General features: G+C 39.6%; 1 protein-coding gene across 1 annotated transcript in view; it reads right to left on the reverse strand.

Moving 5' to 3' along the window:
• The window catches only part of sash3 (SAM and SH3 domain containing 3), a 46,043-nt gene extending 26,383 nt beyond the window's left edge, over positions 1–19,660 (reverse strand). The window contains exon 1 of the mRNA XM_052021712.1: positions 19,488–19,660. Within this exon, the coding sequence (XP_051877672.1) occupies positions 19,488–19,544 (57 nt within the window). The 5' untranslated portion in view covers positions 19,545–19,660. The remainder of the gene's footprint in view (positions 1–19,487) is intronic.
• Between the last annotated feature and the right edge of the window lie 202 nt (positions 19,661–19,862).

Here is a 19,862-nt window from a genome sequence, read left to right on the forward strand (position 1 = left end):
GATTATCTTTGTCCTCCATTACCAAAAGGGATAGAAGCAGAATTAGGCCATTTGGCCCATCAAGTCGGCTCCACTATTCGATCATGGCTGATTTATTTTTCCCCCTCAATCCCATTCTCCTGCTTTCTAAAATAAGACTTCTTTATTAGTCACATGTACATCGAAACACACAGTGAAATACATCTTTTGCGTAGAGTGTTCTGGGGGCAGCCCCCGCAAGTGTTGCCACGATTCCGGTGCCAACATAGCATACCCACAACTTCCTAACCCGTACATCTTTGGAATGTGGGAGGAAACCGGAACACCTGGAGGAAACCCACGCAGACGTGGGGAGGAAGTACAAACTCCTTACAGACAGTGGCCGAAATTGAACCCGGGTCACTGGTGCTGTAATACCATTACGCTAACTGCTAAACTACTGTGCCCGTAACCTTTGACGCCCTTATTAATCAAGAACCTATCAACCTCTGCTTTAAATGTACCCAATGACATGACGTCCACAGCCATCAGTGGTAATGAACTCCATAAATTCACCACCCTCTGGTTAAAGAAATTCCTTTTCATCTCTGTTCTATTCTGAGGCTGTACCCTCTAGTCCTCGACTCTCCCACTACTGGAAATATCCTCTCCGTGGCCACTCTGTCCAGGCCTTTCAATATTCGGTAGGATTCAATGAGATCCCCCCCTCATCCTTCTAAACTCCAGCGAGTACAGGCCCAGAGCCATCAAATGCTTCTCATATGTTAACCCTTTCATTCCTGGGATCATTCTCGTAAACCTCCTCTGGACCCTCTCCAATGACAACACATCTTTCCCTAGATATGGGGCTCAAAACTGCTCACAATACTCCAAATGTGGTCTGACCAATGCCTTATAAAGCCTCGGGGATTGGTATGTTATACTCATGTATTTTTTTTAAATCAAGGGCCCACACCTGCAAACTTCAGTAGTACCTGGGACCTTCCTCTTATACACTTTCTTTATGTCCTTGCTTTTATATTCTAGTCCTCTCTTAGAGCATAGAACAGTACAGCACAGAACAGGCCCTTTGGCCCACAGTGCTGTGCCAACATAGCCAATCCCTCCTACCTACAGAATGCCCATATCTCTCTATTTTCCTCTCATTCACGTGCCCATCCAAGCCCCTCTTAAAAGCCCCCAGTGAATTTGCCTCTACCACCCTATCAGGCAATGCACTCCAGGCATCCACCACTCTCCGAGTAAAAAACATACCCCTCACTTCTGTTCTGAACCTACCGCCCTCACCTTAAATGCATGCCCTCTGGTATTGGATCACTCAATAATGGGAAAAAGTTATTGCTTGTCTCAAAGTGAATGTAAACATTGCATTTGCCTTCCAGTGCATCCACTGCATTACCAGGCACAGTTAGATGGACCTGAAGCCATATAGTATCAGATTGTGTTCTCATAGTGGTGATCTTTATACTTGACCTTTTCCCTGACTGCCTGGCTTGTCCACATTATTATCCCTCATAACCGTTCCTTCATAAGAGGTGCCAGTGCCAGACTAGGCCACAGGCTTGTGGTTAAGACCATGTGATTTCCCTATCTTAACCAATGCCAGATTGTTTTTTAAGAAAGGAAACACCTTGTGCTTTGCTGTCGCATTTCCTCACGGTGTTGTCTGCTTTTTTTAGGGGGTTATGCAAATTTACTTCATTTCACAGTAAAGAACGAATTGGAAGATATTTGTGGGCATAAATGTTGCAGAAAGACTATTAGTCATACGGTGTTTGAAATGTCATACAGAATCCAGTTTTCTGTGTCAACACCATGTTTATTTGGAATATAATATGGAAAATAGGGGGTTTTGAATGGAAAAATTAAGAAAAAGCTAAATGGTGAGAGATTGTGAAGCTTTGCTATGTGGAGATGTAGAGCGACCTGGATATCTGACTGCACAATTCACCAAGGGCTAGTATGCTGGTTCAGCAGATAATTGGGAAAGCTACCAGAATGTTATCATTTGCTGCTGGGGAATTCAACATAAATGTAAGGAGGTTATACTTTAGTTGCATTGTGTATTATTGAAACCACATTTCAAGTACTGTGAACAGTATTGGTGTCCTTATTTAAGGCATTCTTATTTAATGCATTGGAAAATGTTTACCAGACTAATCCCCTTGTCAATGCTGGTCTCACCCTATCTGAGATATTACTTTTGTCCAATTCAGCCCTCCCCCACCCTCTCTGCAACTAACTTGTTTTCTTCCTTTCCCTGTTCTGACAAAAAGTCTTTGATCTGAGACACTAACTTTACTTAATTTTCCACAGATGCTGCGTCACCTGCTGAGTGTTTCCATCAATGTATTTTTTCTTATTTATTAGACTGACACCCTAGAATGTATCGGTTGCCTTGTGAGGAAAGGTTGGATAGGCTAACTTGCATCTGCTGCAGTTCAAAAAAAGTGGAAGATAATTTTATTGGACCATACAAAATCCTGAGAGGGGTTGCTGTTTTAAAAATAAGGCATCACCTATTTAAAACAAAGATAAAGCGCTTTATTTCCTTCATAAGGTTCTGAATCTTTGGAACCCTCTTCCTTAAAGAGGAGTGGAAAAAGAGACTTTGAATATTTCAATGCAGAAGGTAGTTGGATTCTTGATAAGTAAAGGTGAAGGGGGAGGGTTACTGTGGGTAGGTGGGAATGTGGATTGAGGTTACAGCCAGATTAGCTGTGGTCTGATTAAGCTACAGAGCAAGCTTGAGGGCTGAGTGTCTTACTCCTGCTTCTAATTCGCATGTTCTTATGTATGTTTGTATATTTCACATCACATTTGACATTTTGATTTATGGCAGGTGTTGAAGTTTATGCAAATAACAACTAAGTTACTTGACATTTGCCTCAGGCAATCTTGCAGTTATATAGCACCTTTAACATCTTTTTAGAACAAGCCAAAGCGTTTTACAACAAATGAAATGTAGTTTCTGTTGTAATGTGGGAAAAATTGCAGTCAATTTGTGCAAAGCAAGTTCCCAGAAACAGCAAATGGATAATAAACAGATTGTTTTTATTAAAAATATTGAATATGTGATAAACCCTGGTTGGGATACAGTTGTAACTGAATCTTTTGTGTCCAGCTGAGAGAGGAGATGTGTTAGTAATGACTTATCTGAATGACAACTTTCAGACACTCAAGATGGCATTAGGATTGTATTTAATGGCATTCATTGACTAAAACTTCTGTGAAGGAAAATGCAAAGTATTGTCATTAGTAGATAAGTTTATTCAAAACAGAGATCCACAGATCTCTGGTTATTAAGGGAATTGAGGGATGTGGGGATAGTGTAGATAGTGTAGAAAAATGGCATGGGGTGGAAGATCCATCTTAATCTTGATGAATGGTAGAGCAGATTTGAAGGGCTAAATGGCCTGCTCATGTTCCTATTTCTGATGTTCTTAACTATGACGGCCAAATGACACTGAGATTCTGCCAGAAATGAGCAGAGACACTTCAAACTGGGTGCATTTTGATTCCATGTGTCATTTATACAAGATATAGAAAGGAGTGCAATCCAAGTATTTGGGATGTTTCAAAGGTTTATGAGACATAAATCTATTTGAATCTCCAGTGGTGTTGCTCATGGTATGTTGAAGGATTCATTTTTTTTTACTCTTATGCCTTAATTTCTTAAAAGCCCAGGATCCTAAATAAGATGGAAGACCGGACATAGAAACTGGAGATTTGTTTGTGTACTGGAGAAGGGAGCAGAGAATTCTAGCTTTTTGCAACATCATATTGGAGATTGCTTGAAGTAGAGTCCAGCATTTAACAACTCTTTAATGGATTTCTGAAATTTAGCAGCATAAATGTAAACCCTGGGGTCAATCTGCGCTCCAGTTCTGAATCTTTGGCAGAAGTATAGACTGGAACTGACAGCGTGTCATAGTGAACCTAAAGCAAGCATTTTTCCTGATTCCTAGAAGGTAAAGAATTTGGGCTCAGGTGTCCTAAGAATTTACTTTATCAATATACTTGAACTGCCTAGGCTGAGGGTAGAGATCCTCTACCAAGGCCTAGCTTTCTCTGCTATCATCTGCATCATTGACTCCCAGTTCAGCTCAGCATGGCATGACTTGATACTCCTTTTGTATGACAGAACCCTACTGATAACCTCCCTTAAATTCCAAAGTACTTCCAAGATGAAGGAGAAAAAAATGTTTAATTCAGACGTTGTCTTCACAAGGAGTCATTTAGCTTTCAGATGCCAAAATACATTTGGGGATTGATTAGTTTAATCTAGTAAAGGTTTTGACGTATTTTGGAGGCCTCAAGGAATTCATGCTAGCTCAGCTGCTATGTGTACTGCTGAGAGCTTACAAGGGTGAATTTGCAGACTAGCTCAGTGAAACTCTTGAGGAAGGGGTTGCAAGGTGGAAGATTTGATCTTAACCTTCTCTGCCATAATTTTGAAACTTGAACACAAATTGGTTTTAATCTATTCTGCCCCAAATTCTAGCTACATCTCAAACAGAAATCAAACTTTTTTGCCCTCTTTTAATTAGGATGTTTCTTTTATCCATACTAACAGCATACATAAATCTTTATACAAATAATTAAATTCGGTTAAACTGAGAATTATGGAATCAACTTCTTTTTATTTCTGCTCTTTGTTCCCTTCTCTCTCCTGAGTCCAGTAACTCTCTGATGTAGAAAAATAAGCACTTGATAATAGTTCTGATAACTAGGAAGAAAAAACCTACAGTGATACTATTATCTCTCAGCTGTCAAATTGACTTGTTCATTGCTTCTATGGATAACTCTGTTCCAGCTTAAGCATTGATCTAAGTTCTCCATTTTGAACATAATTCAGTTTGAGGTGTGATTGGATCTGTATTCATTCTCTATTTTTTCTACTTTTTATATGTTCTTTTCCTACTCAACAAAAACACAAAACATATCTCTCTCGAATTATGATTTGAGAACATTTGTTCAATCTTGGAATTAATCAATCGATGGATTGGGGTACATTCCTGTCTGGACACTTGAGACATTTTATTTGAATCTATGCTCAGCTCTCTATTTCAATGGTAACAATACCTTGGTTCAGTTTGGGGAGATCAGGCAGAAGCATAACTCTAATGAAGAGGTTAACCACTTCCTGCCAGACGCCCTATTTTCAATGTTCGCAGAAACTGCTTTGCAGTTTCTTTTACTTGCAGGGATGTATACTTGACTAAAATGCAATGAATTTGAAAATATGGAAGCTTGTTTTAGCGAATGCATGACTACACCCAAATAACACTCTTTAATTTTCTTTTCATTTATTTGACTATTGATGACTTGAAAATGTGATAAGACAAATGCGTTGTTGGTCAAGAAGATTATGGAAAAAATGTTGAAATACTGGCAATTGGAACAGTGGTATATTTGCCTATAAATTATGATATGACTTGTGGGTATGGTCTTGGTTACTCATAATAGTATTGCACATGGTTTTGTGCAAGAACTTCCAAGCAACCATTTCATCATTAGCGATAGTTACTGCTTTTAGTGATCTTTAGAAGCAGGCAAACTATTTTTGTTGGGAGACACAAGAGACCGAATGGCTGGGAAATCTGGTGCAACACACAAAAAATCTGGAGGAGCTCATCAGGTCAGGCAGCATCTATGGAGGAAAAGGGACAGTCGACATGTTGGGTCGAGACCCTAAATCTGGACTGGGAAGGGTCCAGATGAAGGGTCTTGACCCAAAACATTAACTATGGATGCTGCCTGACTTCTGAGTTCCTCCAGCCCTTTGTGTGCTGCTCGAAACTATTTTTACGTGTTTTCTTAATTAAAAGACTGCTGGGGCACAATAAATTAACAAGCTTCTAGTCTCATCCTAGATACAGTTGGATAGCATAAGAAATTTGTCTTATTTTCAACCGTTCAATAACAGTTCAGTTGATGAGGTTAAGAGAGGACTTGGCTCTGATTTGGAGAGGGAAAAAAAAGCATACCGTTACTGCAAGATGTAGAAGAGCTCTGTACTGAAAATAATTCTTTGTTTTTCCAATTTTTCCCCCTATCTGCCCTGAGCAATGCTGACTTCTTGCTGCAGTACATTCCTGTGATCATTAGTTCTAATAATCTTGATTCACCTGTGACTTTTGATGGCAAGCAATTTAATCACGTAAGAAAACTTGGTTGCTTAGAACATCCTTGCCCCTATCCATTATCTAGATACACACAATTCTAGCATATTTCTGCTTGGTAATGAGGTTCAGGAGACTAATTCTGAGATGGGGTTACACCAATATGCAAAGAAGTGAGGCCTTCTATTTGGTAGTCGTCTAGACAGCCTTTGTGTGCAGGTGATGTTTAATTTTGGGTGTTCGTCAACAGGAAGAGTGGACCTCAGAATCATAATTTTTGTTTTCTCTTAACATAGGGGGTGGCCATTTGGCCTATTGAGTCTATGCCTGTACTCAGAGCAATCCTGTTAATCCCACTTATTTCCCTGCAACATATTCTCTCCAATATGCCCATCAACTCCATCTTGAATTTCCATCTACTGACCTACATTACGGGTAATTTACAATAGCCAATTACCTACCAACCAGTATGTCTCTGGGATGGGAGGAAACCACAGCAAACTGGGGAAACCCACATGGTCACAGAGAGAAGATGCAAACTCCACACAGTCAGCATCTGAGGTCAGGATCAAACCCTAGTCACTGGAGCTGTGAGACAGCAGCTCGACAAGTTGCACCACTGTGTGGATATTAACCAAACTTTACAGCCATATGGGTATAAAGCTGACATACACATTGGCTTACAATTCAATTGGATAGCATAATATCTTTGTACATGACAGAATTTTATGAAAACATGCTGAGCTGTGCATGAGTATTTCCAAATTGTTTCCTGATCCTCCAGGCACAAGACATGCCACTGCACAGCGGCAGCCAGACATCCATTTTGATGTCCAATTGGGGTTCAACACCTTTGGACTCCACATTTGAGACTAGCTTCAGCAAAACTTAAAGGGGACCCATCTGATTCAGACAAAAACCATGGAATCCAATGCTTGGATCTACCTACAAGTAAGTCTGTTTTAAGTTATGTGCTTAAGTCCTCTTTCACACCCTATGTCACTATCGGTCTTGGTTCCACTATCAACTGACATCCAATCCAATTGCAACCCAGATCCACCATGCAAGCCCACAAGCAGCCAGCCCTAGGCCAATTGCAATAGTGCTCTGTTCCAATGTCTTGACCCATCCACTGAGCTACCACTCCTCCCACCCCCCACCCCGCAACTGGTTCAAACCTTCCTGCCTGTTTCCACTATCTCTGCCCAACCTGGGACTTCTTCCATTGAACACTCTCTTCATAACTAGCAATGAGCTGAGTTTTTCCATGAACACCACAATGACAGAGCTCCCCCATGCATCACAGGATTAACTCACCTTTCCTGGCGCAGAAGGATTATTCAGCTAATGTCTATACGTGATCTACAACCTGGTAATCTGGCCAACATTTACTCTTCAACCAACACCAAACAAATATATTGGTCTTTGGCAATAGTGCAAACTGGACCATGATAAATTGTCAATCCTGTTTAATTATTTATTCCATTACCCACCCAAATCAGATGTAAACAATGTCAGCAGGATTGAAAATTTGTGGGGATGGATATAAAAAAAAGGGTTATCACTAACAAAGTTACTCTCAGTGAGGAGTATTGGGTCAGTTTTTTAAGAGAGAAGGGTGGAAATTTCAGGGCTCAGGAAATTGTGGGAAATAAAGTACCCACACTCCTGGCCTCAGAAAGAAACGTTCTAAACCTGCTTTGAAGGATTCCTTGTTTTCCTATAACACGCTTCTCGTTCCATCTTTTCCTATTCTGGACATAACTTTTATTTCACCTTCTAAAATAATATGAAATATATTGTCGAGGAAAAATCATACAGTGGGTAAGATACTGTATAGTGAAGGACTGCTCCCGATGATCCAAAAATATGAATTCCATTTTTTTGTAGTATGGTAATAGCAACCCCCCCCCCCCCCCCCGCACACTATCCACCAAAATAACTTCCTTGAGTGATAGTAACCAATTAGTGTCAATGTCAGTACTTCAATATCTGTGGAAAGTTATTTATTTATTACATTGAACCTTCACCACTGCAAGTTAGACAGAGCATATTCATTATAAAGTGGTGGAGGAAGGGGGATTCATTTATGATTTGAACTGAGTGTCGATAAGGGTGGCGGACACAGAGGCAATCAATGTTTTCAAGAGGGAACTGAATAGGCACTTAAAAGAAAATAAGTTACTGAGTTATGGAGGTAGAGCAGGAGAACAGGACAGACTAGGTTGCCTAGCAAGAGCCAACACAGACTCAATGGACTGAATGGCCTCCTGTGTTGTAACAATTCTATGAATTGATTATTCTAAAATCAAGAGCCATTTTTTCCTTACAAACCTGGAATTTTCTCCTCAAATGTTGTGGATGCTGGGTCAGTTTATACTTTCAGGGTTATGACTGAAAGATTTTTGTGAGGTCAGGGGATCAAGTGATATGGATGAAAGGCAGGCAAATGGAATTGAGTCCAATGAATCAACCATGAATGAATGGTGGAAGAGCCATGAAGAACACAAGTTTGATTTATTTTGAATTTTGAAAATATATTAAACTAACAGGAGTATTGGGTTCCTGTTCAAGAGAGATGTTTTCAACCATAAACTCAAATTACTTTAATTTATCCAAAAACAAATGGTTGAATGACATGAAAGTAGAATGAGAAAGAAGAATCTGGCTTTTACACGGTGTCCCAAGTTAAATGTAAATAGATGTAATGGACTTCCAGTGCATTCCTTACTTCCACATAGTATTGCACAAGTGTGGAAGGTCAGAACATGCTGATATGCACATGGACCTGACTGGTGGTTCTCTATGAACCATGAGCAAGCCTTCAGTGCGATCTTGTCCACTTACAGAATCTAATACTTGGAGAAGATTATTTCTTTTGGCTATTTGTTGCAAAATTGCAATGGATTATAATGGGTACATTTATAATTTTGTTGCAAATAGGCAAGAGATATGTTTTGATCTCCAATCTTAAAAGATCTCCTACGTTATCTTTCCATTTCATAAATAAGCTATGGGTTGACTGGTGGCAAACGATGAACGGCAATAAACCCATATCACCACAAACCATGCACTGATAGTCTAAATTCATTTCACTTTGCAATCTTAAACCATAAGCTCGTTCACTGTTCATATAGCTCCAGTTGGATTCTTAGCAGCAGACTTAGCTTTCCAATCATGATCAATACAGGACAGGCTCAGACTTTTATGTGCCACAGACTGCCTCTGGCTATATTTTTAGCCTTGGAATAATTTATGTAAAAAAAAGCCTCTTTAGATTCCACTGCATATGTCAAGTGATGTTGTGATGGAAGCTCAATCCATAGTCTGCTATGAAGAAAAAAAGGCAGCACCTGGACTGCCTGAGGGAAAAAAAAATTACCCGAAAATACATCTTTTTTTGTTGTGGACTGTGCATATTCTGAGAGCATGTTCAAATCTCATCTCCTGCTAAAGCTTTAAGACCACCTGCTAAATCACCAACAATGGGAAAATGTGGGAAACAATGGTGAAACATGTTCCCTGGAAACCATCTCAGGAATATAGTCCAGATTAAATGGAGTTTGACTCTGTGCAGCTTGGTGATCTGTTTCAACTGAGACATTCCAGTGAAGAGTGAAGTGGCAAATCTAGACTCAGCTTTCACAAAAGAAACACAATATTCTGACTCATTATGCCAGCCAATCCTTTTTTCTCTAACTATGATCAAATAGGAATCATTTGAAGTGGTATTTTTCAAATCAAATCATATTTATTGGGGGATTTCTTGCTGGTTCTCTCATGCAAAACTGGTTGAACCAGATGCCTAAAAGAAGATGCATCAAGTATTTTGAGAGCATAATGCAATGGTGCCTGTTGATAGATATCTCTCTAACTTTCATAGTTAAAGTGGACAAATGAGTTGAAAATATTCATGTATAATAATGCTTCTTTTAAAATTAATCATATTTTGCTGGTTAATATTTTTCTGACTAAAGGTTACGTGAAGTTTGGTGACATGTGTTGCAGCCAATATGACATACATTGCACTGCAAATGAGTTATCTTGCATGCTTAAACACTTTACAGGGTGATTGTAAGAACATAACTTAAAACCACAGACCAATATCTATGGAACTAAACAGGTTGAATATCTGTTAAACTGTGAAATTTTTAGAAGTATAATGCTTTTTCCACTGAAGGAGGGCAACATGCTGACAATGAATTTCACTATCATTTAACAGAGATGACTATATTCAACTTTTCTTGTGCTGTTCTTTTACCTTCTTTTGTAACATGTAGAGCTCACATTTCTATAAGCATTGAAAACCACAAGTATCACAATGTTAGAGTGATGCCGCTATAACTATGGTTATAACAACACTATTCCAGCATTGTGATACTTGTCCCTTATTCTTAAGGGGTGAGAAACCCATTTATCTACCTTACATTAGCAAATCTAATCATTATGTTACAAGCACACTTTTCATTTTCATTTTGTTGGGATATCTGCAGACATATATGATAGCTTACAATGATGTTCATATCTGATGTTAAAGATCTGCATATTTTCCTTTCATTAATATTTTAGTAATGAGAGAGAATCAAACACTCCCTTAGTCAAGTTTTCCACAAATAAGATGTAATATAGACTTTTTCCCCCTGAACCATCCCAAAAATACACATCAAATAAATCTTTAATACACTGTTTTAATACTGATTATTTTTTTGGTTCCAACATATGTTTGTGAATTAGCCTCACGGCTTTAGTGCCATTTTGTGCCAAAACTGAAATCATTTAATTGCTTTGATTTATCTTGACTGGATTAGGAGTCTTTAGTATTCTTTAATGTTAATGTTAGTCCCCTTTAAACTAGATTAGGTTTTAATATACAACCAAGGGAAAGAAATCCCAATAAAACACTGTTTCACACCCTACCTTTAATATAAGTAGCAGCAGAAGGGAAACAGGAATTAACAAAGGAATAGAATGTTGAATCAGTTCAGCATAAGTAGGAGGATATCATATTGAAACTGAGTAATATTCTGGACAAATAGTGCAACAAAAGCAGTATCCACTTTTAGTCATCAGTTTACATAGGGAAATGCAAGACCCGCAGAATATACAAATAATAACTACCAAGAGATTGAACGCTGATTTTGAAGGACTGAATTTAAAAAAAGGAGCAGTTTGGCCTTCTTGGCAGTCAAAGAAAGCAACCTTTTGTTTTGTATTAACAAGGCCAGCATTTATTGTCATCCCTAATTGCCCTTAAGTAAGTGGTGGTGACTTGCCTTCTTTAACTGTTACAATCCTTGTGGTGAAGGTACTCCCAGAGAGCAAATTAGGGAGTTCCTGGATTTGGCCATGATGATAAGGGACTAGCGATTTATTTTCAAGTCAAACTTGAAAAGGGAACATGCAGACATGCAGTTGGTGGTGTTTTCCTGCACCTAGAATCTTGCCCTTCTTGGTGGTAGAGATGCTGTTGAAGTAGCCAACACAAGTAAATGCATTGCAATTTTGTAGATGGTACACACTGAAGATACTGTGTGCTGATGGTGGAGGCAAAGAAAATTTAGGGTGGTGGATATTTGTACCAATCAGGTGGACTGCTTTGTTTTGGATGGTTTAGGCTCCATATGTGTTGTTGGAACTGCACTCATCTAAGTGGAAAGTATTCCATCACACTACTAAATTGTGCCTTGTATTTGGTGAAAACTTTGGGAACATTGACTTGCTTTGTAGACATGTATTTCTGTAGTTGGTCCATTTGAGTTTCTGATCAATGGTAACTATGGTGATTGTGGGCGACCCAGCAATGATAATACTGATAAATGTCAAGGGTAGGTGATTAGGCTCCCTCTTGTTGGAGTATGTCATTATCTAGCATTTGTGTGGTGAGACTACTACTTGTAACTTATCAGCCCATGCCTGAATGTTCTTCAGATCTTCCTGGGCTGCTTCATTTGCTGAGGAATTGTAAATGGGATTGAGCATTGTCTGACCACCAGTGAACATTCCCAATTCTGACTTTATAATTGATGAAGCAGCTGATGGTTGGACCTAGGACACTGCATGGAGGAACTGTTGCAGTGATGTCCTGGGGATAGATGATTGATGCTCAACAACCTTTGTGTGAGGTCTGACTTTCGGCATTGCATTTTACCCCATTTCATTCCCATTGCCCTCAGTTTTACTAGAGCTCCTTAATGCCATACTTAATCAAATGCTGCCAACTTGTCATGGGCAGTCACTCTTGCCTCACCTATGGATTTCAGTTCTTTGGTCCAAGCTTTGAACAAAGCTACGATGGGGTCTGAAGATGAGTGGCTGAGCAAAACCCAAATTAGGCATTGGTGAGCAGGATATTGTTGAGTAATTGTCATTTGATTGGACTGTTAATGACGTATTTTGATATTCACTGATGACTGAGAGAAGACTGAGCAGTAATTAGTCAGATTGAACTTGTCCTGCTTTTTTGTAAACAGGACTTGCTAGGGCAATTTTCCACATTATCAGTTGATACAAATGTTGTAACTGCACTGCGCCTGAGAGGAAAGGTAGTAAAGAGTATAGAAGAGACAAATCTGGTAAGCTAATTTGAGTTAGTAAAGAATGTCACAGAAGCTTCCAACTGTATTCCCATTTTGATCTATCTGCTTCTGGCCTTCTGCACTGTTACAGTGAGGCCCAATGTAAGCTAAGGGAAATCACCCCATCTTCCATCTAGTCACATTGCTGTCTTTAGGTAATTTTTTCTTTATGTCTGTATCAGAACTGGCCATTTCTGCCAATAATCATTTTGGCTCAGTTTTACTCTTTTTATTAGTTTGATTTGACCTACATGTCTCACAGGCCTCCAATTAGGAATACATAACACTGACAAAGAAGTGTTAGGTGTTTCTAACTGCCACACTAAATCATTTGGTCTCATCCTATCAGAGATATTCTCTTTGTTCTACCCATTCCTCGCCCAGGTTCTCTGCTACTGAAAATCAACATGTTTTCTCTCTTTCCCAGTTCTGATGAAGGGGCTCGAACCTGAAACATAAACTGTTTCTTTTCCAGTGATGTTGCATAGGTAGTCGAATGTTTCCAGCATTTTCTATGTTTATTGCAGAAGCTCAAACTAGGAAAGACAATTTTAGAATTCAGGACAGATGAATCTTGATACAATAAGTTGTTAACAAATGGAATAAACTTCCAAGCAGTTTGCCGGAGGCAAGATTACTGGAATCTCTTAAGAAACAGTTAAATTCTATGATGAAGGAGCTGTTGGTTTATTTGAATTAAGTTGATTACTTAAGGTTTAATCTGAGACTTCATAGTTTTAAAGATTAAAATGTGTCTGCAAAAATGAAAATCAAAACTATTAATCAAAGTAAAATCTCATATTGTTTTTTCTACTGATGAATAGTTGGATTATAAATCACAATCTATAAAGAGGAAAGCCTCCTAGAATCTGGTTAGATAAATTGGAAACCCCTTTTTCCTGATCTCTCAAAATAAAATTGCTAATTTTGGCAGGGGGTGATATCCCAAGCATCAGGGAGGCAAATGAAAGGCTGGAAAGTAATGCAGAAGCAAGTGACAGCAAGTTGAATGGGCATGACAGGCAGGAGAATGGCCAGGAGCGAGGAAAGCCTATTGGATAAAATTGCATTTATATTAATGCGAGAGGTCTGACTGGTAAGGCAGATAAACTTAGTGCTTGTATAGGTATGTGGGACTTAGATATTATTGCCATTACGGAAGCATGGCCAAGGGAGGGACAGGACTGGCAGCTTAATGTTCCAAGGTACAGATGCTTTAGGTGGGACAGAGGCAGAGGAAAGAGAGGAAGGAAAGTTGCATTTTTGATTGGGGGGAATATCACAACAGTTGTCAGAGATTAAATTACTGAAGGATCATACAGTGAGGTTTTATGGGTGGAGCTGAGAATTAAGAAGGGGATGACCACGTTGTTGGGATTGTACTATGGACCCCCAAATAGTGAATGGGAATTAGAAGAACAAATATGCAGGGAGACTATGCAGCATTGTAAGAATAATAGTTTTCATAGTAGGGGATTTTAACTTCCCTAACATAGACAGGGACTGCCATACTGTTAAGGGCTCAGATGGGGTGGAATTTGTTAAGTGTGTTCAGAAAAGTTTCTTTGGGCAATATATAGAGAGCCCTACTAGTGAGAGGGCAAAGGTTGACCTACTCTTGGGTAATAGGGTGGGGCAGGTGACTGAGGTGACAGTGGGGAAGCACTTTGGGACCAGTGACCATAGTTCTATTAGCTTTAAAATAGTTATGGAAAGGGACAGAACTGGTCTATGGGTTCAAGTTCTAAATTGGGGCAAGGCGAATTTTGATGGTATGAGACAGGAGCTTGCAAAGATTGATTAGAGTAGGTTGATTGCAGGCAAAGGGACCACAGACAAGTGGGAGCCTTTTTAAAGGTGAGATAGTGAGAACTCAAGGTCTGCACGTTCCTGTTAGAGTGAAGGGCAAGGCTGGTAGGAGTGGGGAACTCTGGATGACGAGGGATATTGAGGCAATGGGCAGGCATGGGTCAGGTACAGGTAGGTGGGATCAAGTGAATCCCTGGAGGAATATAAGGAATGCAGAAGTGTACTCAAGAAGGAAATCAGGAGGGTAAAATTCGGGCATGAGATAACTTTGGCAGAGAAGATTAAGGAAAATCCAAAGAGATTTTATGTATACTACGGGAAAAAGACTAACTGGAGAGAGAATAAGGCCCTCAAAGACCAAAGGGGACTCCTTTGTGTGGAGCCGCAGGAGATGGGCAAGGTGCTTAATGAACATTTCTCCTCTGTTTTTACTGTGGAGAAAAACATGAACAGTAAATGGGAAGGTCTTGGGGATAGTCCACATCACAGCAGAGGAGGTGCTGGATGTCTTGAAAGGTATGAAGGTAGACAAATTTCCAGGGTCTGACCAAGTATATCCAAGAACACTGTAGGAGGCTAGAGAAGAAATTGTGGGAGCCCTGGCTGAGATATTTGCATCATCATTAGCCACGGGTGAGGTGCCGGTGGACTGATGGGTAGTAGGTTGGCCAAGGAATAGCAAATGGAGTTTAATTCAGATAAGTGCGAGGTGTTGCATTTCAGAAAGTCAAATTGAGGTAGAACTTTCACAGTGAACACAAGGCCCTGGGGAGTGTTGTAAAACAGAGGGACCCTGGAGTACAAGTACGAGGTTCACTGAAAGTCGAGTTACAGGTAGACAGGGTGTTGAAGAAGGCTTTTCGCACACTGGCCTTCATAAGTCAGGGTACTAGGTATAAAAGCTGGGAGCTCATGGTGTGGTTGTACAGGACACTAGTGAGGCTACACTTGGAGTATTGTGTTCAGTTTTGGTTGCCCTGCTATAGGAAAGATGTTATTAAACTGGAAAGAGTGCAGAAAAGATTTACAAGGATGCTGTCAGGACTTGAGGGACTGAGTTATAGGGAGAGGTTGGACAGGCTAGGACTTCATTCCCTAGAGCTGAGGAGACTGAGGCATGATCTTATAGAGGTGAATAAAATCATGAAGGGCATAAATAGGTTGAATGTACTCAGTCTTTTTCCCAGAGTTGGGGTATCAAGAACTTGAGGGCATAGGTTTAAGGTGAGAGGGGAAAGATTTTGGAGAAACTTGAGGGGCAACTTTTTTACACAGAGGATGGTATCAATGTGGGATCAGCCGCCAGAGGAAGTGGTTGAGGCAAGTACAATAACAACTTTTAAAAGACAGTTGGAGAGGTGCATGGATTGGAAAGGTTTAGATGGTTATGGGCCAAATGTTGGCAAATGGGACCAGCTTGGATGGAGCATCTTGGTTGGCATGGACCAGTTGGGCTGAATGGCCTGTTTCAGTGCTGTATGACTCTATGACTCTAATCCATAATTACTTTGAATTAGTAATTAAGTAAAATATAATTCTTCTCATTCTGATAAGTCCTCATGGGTCTTGATAATTGTGCACTGTGGAATATGTATTTCAGCTGTTCAGCTCTAAGTAAAACACACACAGGTCAATTTTATGGAACTACTGTCTAAGATGCAAGTTTCAAATACGTGGACCCCAGAGGAAAAAACATTCTAGCTGCATGCCCTAGTGTCCCCTTGTGCATTTTTAAATTTAGCCCATGCTGCAAAAAATATTTTGTGCTTTTTATAAACATGTCAACATTTTGGGAGTTCCACTATTTTAACAGTTTTGTGGTTCCATATCAAAGCTGAGATGGCTATTGTGCAGCCAGTACAAGCAGCTGAGAATTAAAACATGATTGTTATCAAAACCAATCTGTCTGTGAATTGACAAGTTGCATCCAGGAAACATTAATACCAGATGACAATACAACTTAAGTTAATGGACACTTACTACCTTTTCAACAAACATGAAAAAAAATTCTAAAATTCTGGACCAAACACAGAACAACTTGAAGGGGAATTATTTCTTCACCCTTTGGACAGAAAAGGAACTGGATTGCAGTTAAAATATTGCAGTCCTATTTCCCACACCACTCCTGCTAATTTATCACATTAATGCCCTTGGTTTTAATTGTAAAGGAGACTTCTGTTGAATATTGGCAGGATCTGTAAATGCAAATTGGGCCCTAATGACATAAATGGGAGTCCATAGGGACTTTTACCTATTAGCATTATTCAGGCATGGGTTTATAAACAGTCCACCTAACACCCACCCTTGACATTCAATGGCATTACCATCAGTGAATTCCCCCCCAATTCCCTGCCAAATAATATCCTGGGGATTACCATTGGTCAGAAACTTAACTGGATCAGCTTCAAAAGTACCATGACTACAAGAGAAGATCAGAGGCTGGGTCTTCTGTGGCAATTGGCTCACTCTTTGACACCCAAAACATTTCCACTATAGATATAAGTCAGGACTGTGATGGAATATTTTCTGCTTGCCTGGATAAGTGCAGCTGCAACTTCACTCAAGAAACTCAGCCCCATCTAGGAGAAGTAGCCTGCTAAATAATTCCCTTCATTAGTGTTGGACAGTGGCTATGGTGTGCACCATCTACAAAATGCACTGCAGTGACTCACTAGGTTACCTGAGCGGTACTTCCCAAATCCACAACCTCTACCACCAAGAAGGTCAATGGTTTGACGTGCATAGGAACATCATCATCTGCAGGTTCCTTTCCAAGTTGTACACTGGCCTGAATTGTATCACCTTTCCCTCATCATCAATGGGTCTAAATCCTGGAACTCCCTCTCTAGCAACATTTGTGGAAGTAGCATCACCAGCAGGATTGCAGTGGCTCAACACCATCAACCCATGGGCAATTAGGGATGGAGAATAAATGTTGGCCTTGTCAGTGATTCCTAGATCCCTCAGCTATAATCTCTTGTCATAGGTTTCAAGAAAATCTGTGGAAATTCTGTAAATCTGTTGGTTAAGTTATTTCTTCAGGAGTTCTGCGGTGGTTGAAAGAGAGAGTTCCCAGCAAAAAAAAACTAACTTTAGACAATGTTCCACACCAGAACAGTGGTGGCACAATGACACAGCTAGCAAAGCTGCTGCCCAGGAACTCCAGTGATCTGGGTTCAATTGTGACCTCCGGTGTTGTTTGTGCTGATTTTGCACATTCTTTTTTTTTGATTGTGTGAGTTTCCTCTGAATGCTACAGGTTCCTCCAACAACCCAAAGAACAACAAATTGGTTGGTAAATTAGCCACAGTGAACTGCCCATAGTATGTAGATGAATGGTAGAATCTGGAGGATTTGATGGGAATGTGGGGAGAATAAAATAATCACACCCACTTGGTGGGCTGAAGGGCCTGTTTCTGTGCTGTATGACTCTATATTTCTTTCAGAGGATTTGAGATAATCCAGAGAAATAAAGGAATGCAGATGCAGGAATCCAGATGAAAAACATTATGATGTTGGAGGAACTCAGCAGGCCAGGCTACTAATCCAGGCTGCCTTCTGGGGATCAGAGGAACATTCTTGTCTACAAGTAAAGCTAACATTTAAAACAAAATCCTGAGGTTTTCTAGCCCAAACTTCCTTCATGACTGGCTTTAGCTGGCTGAGATTACTTGCCACTCAAGCCTCTGACTAAGTCTGACTCAGAATGGTCTTGATGACATCATTGGATCATGTTCTGTGTATTAAACCAGAATCTCACAGCTCTCCATGCTTGGCTGCTTCAAAGATCAGGTTAACATTTGGACCTGATGATAAAGCAAATAGGGGTGGAGGAAGTAGCTTGTTCTCCACATTTTAGCAGCACCCCCCCTTTCAGTTGCCATCAAACAAATGAAGTTAAGATCAAAGCAGCAATGTCTAAGATCATAGATGTATAATGGCAGCATAGGGAAGACTGTGATGAGTTGTTAACATCATGGACCTGTACCAACAATCCCCACCACAACCACCACTGCTCCTAGCAAACGTAGTGCCTTCAGCAGTCAATTGACAAAAATGTCTCTCGCGAATCAGAAAACCTCTTTTAGGAGAATTTTTTAATAGTTTATTAAGATTGAGGAAGAAGTTACAGGAATGATTTGAAAGCACATTATTATAAGTCTGGTGCTTGTAGTTTCCATTTGACATGACATTTTCCTATTTAAAAAATGAATTTGAAACCAGGAGTATTAAATAAATTTGCAAGTCCTGAATTTTTATAAGATTGTCCTCTAAAGATGTTTTCCTTGCAAGCACCAGTTCAGCTCAATGGTAACAACAGCCTTGCTGACATAGAGGAAAGGTAAAGAAAGCCTGACATTTCTATGAAGCCGCCCATGGTGAGCTGTGGTTGCAAACCTCAAGCCGATAACTTGGGTGCCTAATCTCCATGGGCATGTCACTGCAGGACTTGGACACTTTTTGGTTTAAGTTGCTTGATTTAAGATTTGAAAGACAGAATTCAGCCTTGAATTCTGAGAGTGAGTGCTCAAAATAGAAAATATTTCGATTCCACATCATGAATCTATTTATCACTTTGATCTGCATAAAAATATATTTAAAAAAACAATGGTTTGATAACATTGTTTTAACAGGTTTAACACAAATGTAAAAGTATTCAGTATAGAGAAATATTCATGAATCATTTGTTTAGTGATTAAGCGGCCAATTTTCATTAGCACATACATTAGCTACTATATAATCAATGTACGATATTGTTCTCCACAACAAAGTAATGGACACCTGCTAATCTGAACTCAAAATGAATAAATTCAACTAATCGGAATTTGTTACGAGAGTATTAAGAACTGAGATGTACAGAGTTACTGCAGGGTGTGACTAAAAGACAGCCCCAAGTGCAATCTTACAGCACCACATAGTTCATTCACAAACTGTAAAAATACTTTCAGTTGACTGCTATTTCTGTTATTTTAGCAACTCTCATCAATATATTCCTTACCTTTGGTTTTCGATTTTGCTCCTTTTCTGATGCATTGGATGGCTTTCTTCGCAGCATTTTTTTAGGAATTAAAAACAAAGATGGATATAAATTAGTGAGGTTCTACTTAACTGAAGGAATCTGGGTTAGAGGAAGAAGTCACATGGTAGTTCTTTACCGCAACAACATGGTGTGGGTTAGAACTCTAACGTCAATCTTTAGTATCTAACCAGGAAGGAAGTAGCAAGTCTTCCTGAGTTCTATGGCTGTTTGCACAGCAACATGACCAAGGTGTTTAAAGAGACAAAAGCTGACATTAATATTTAAGCTACATACTCACATGTTAAGGTTTTGTTTGTAAAGTTCAAAATATGTAATTAAATATGATATGTGGTA

Source organism: Pristis pectinata, chromosome 8 (genome assembly GCF_009764475.1).
Source record: "Pristis pectinata isolate sPriPec2 chromosome 8, sPriPec2.1.pri, whole genome shotgun sequence".
Lineage (NCBI taxonomy): Eukaryota > Metazoa > Chordata > Chondrichthyes > Rhinopristiformes > Pristidae > Pristis > Pristis pectinata.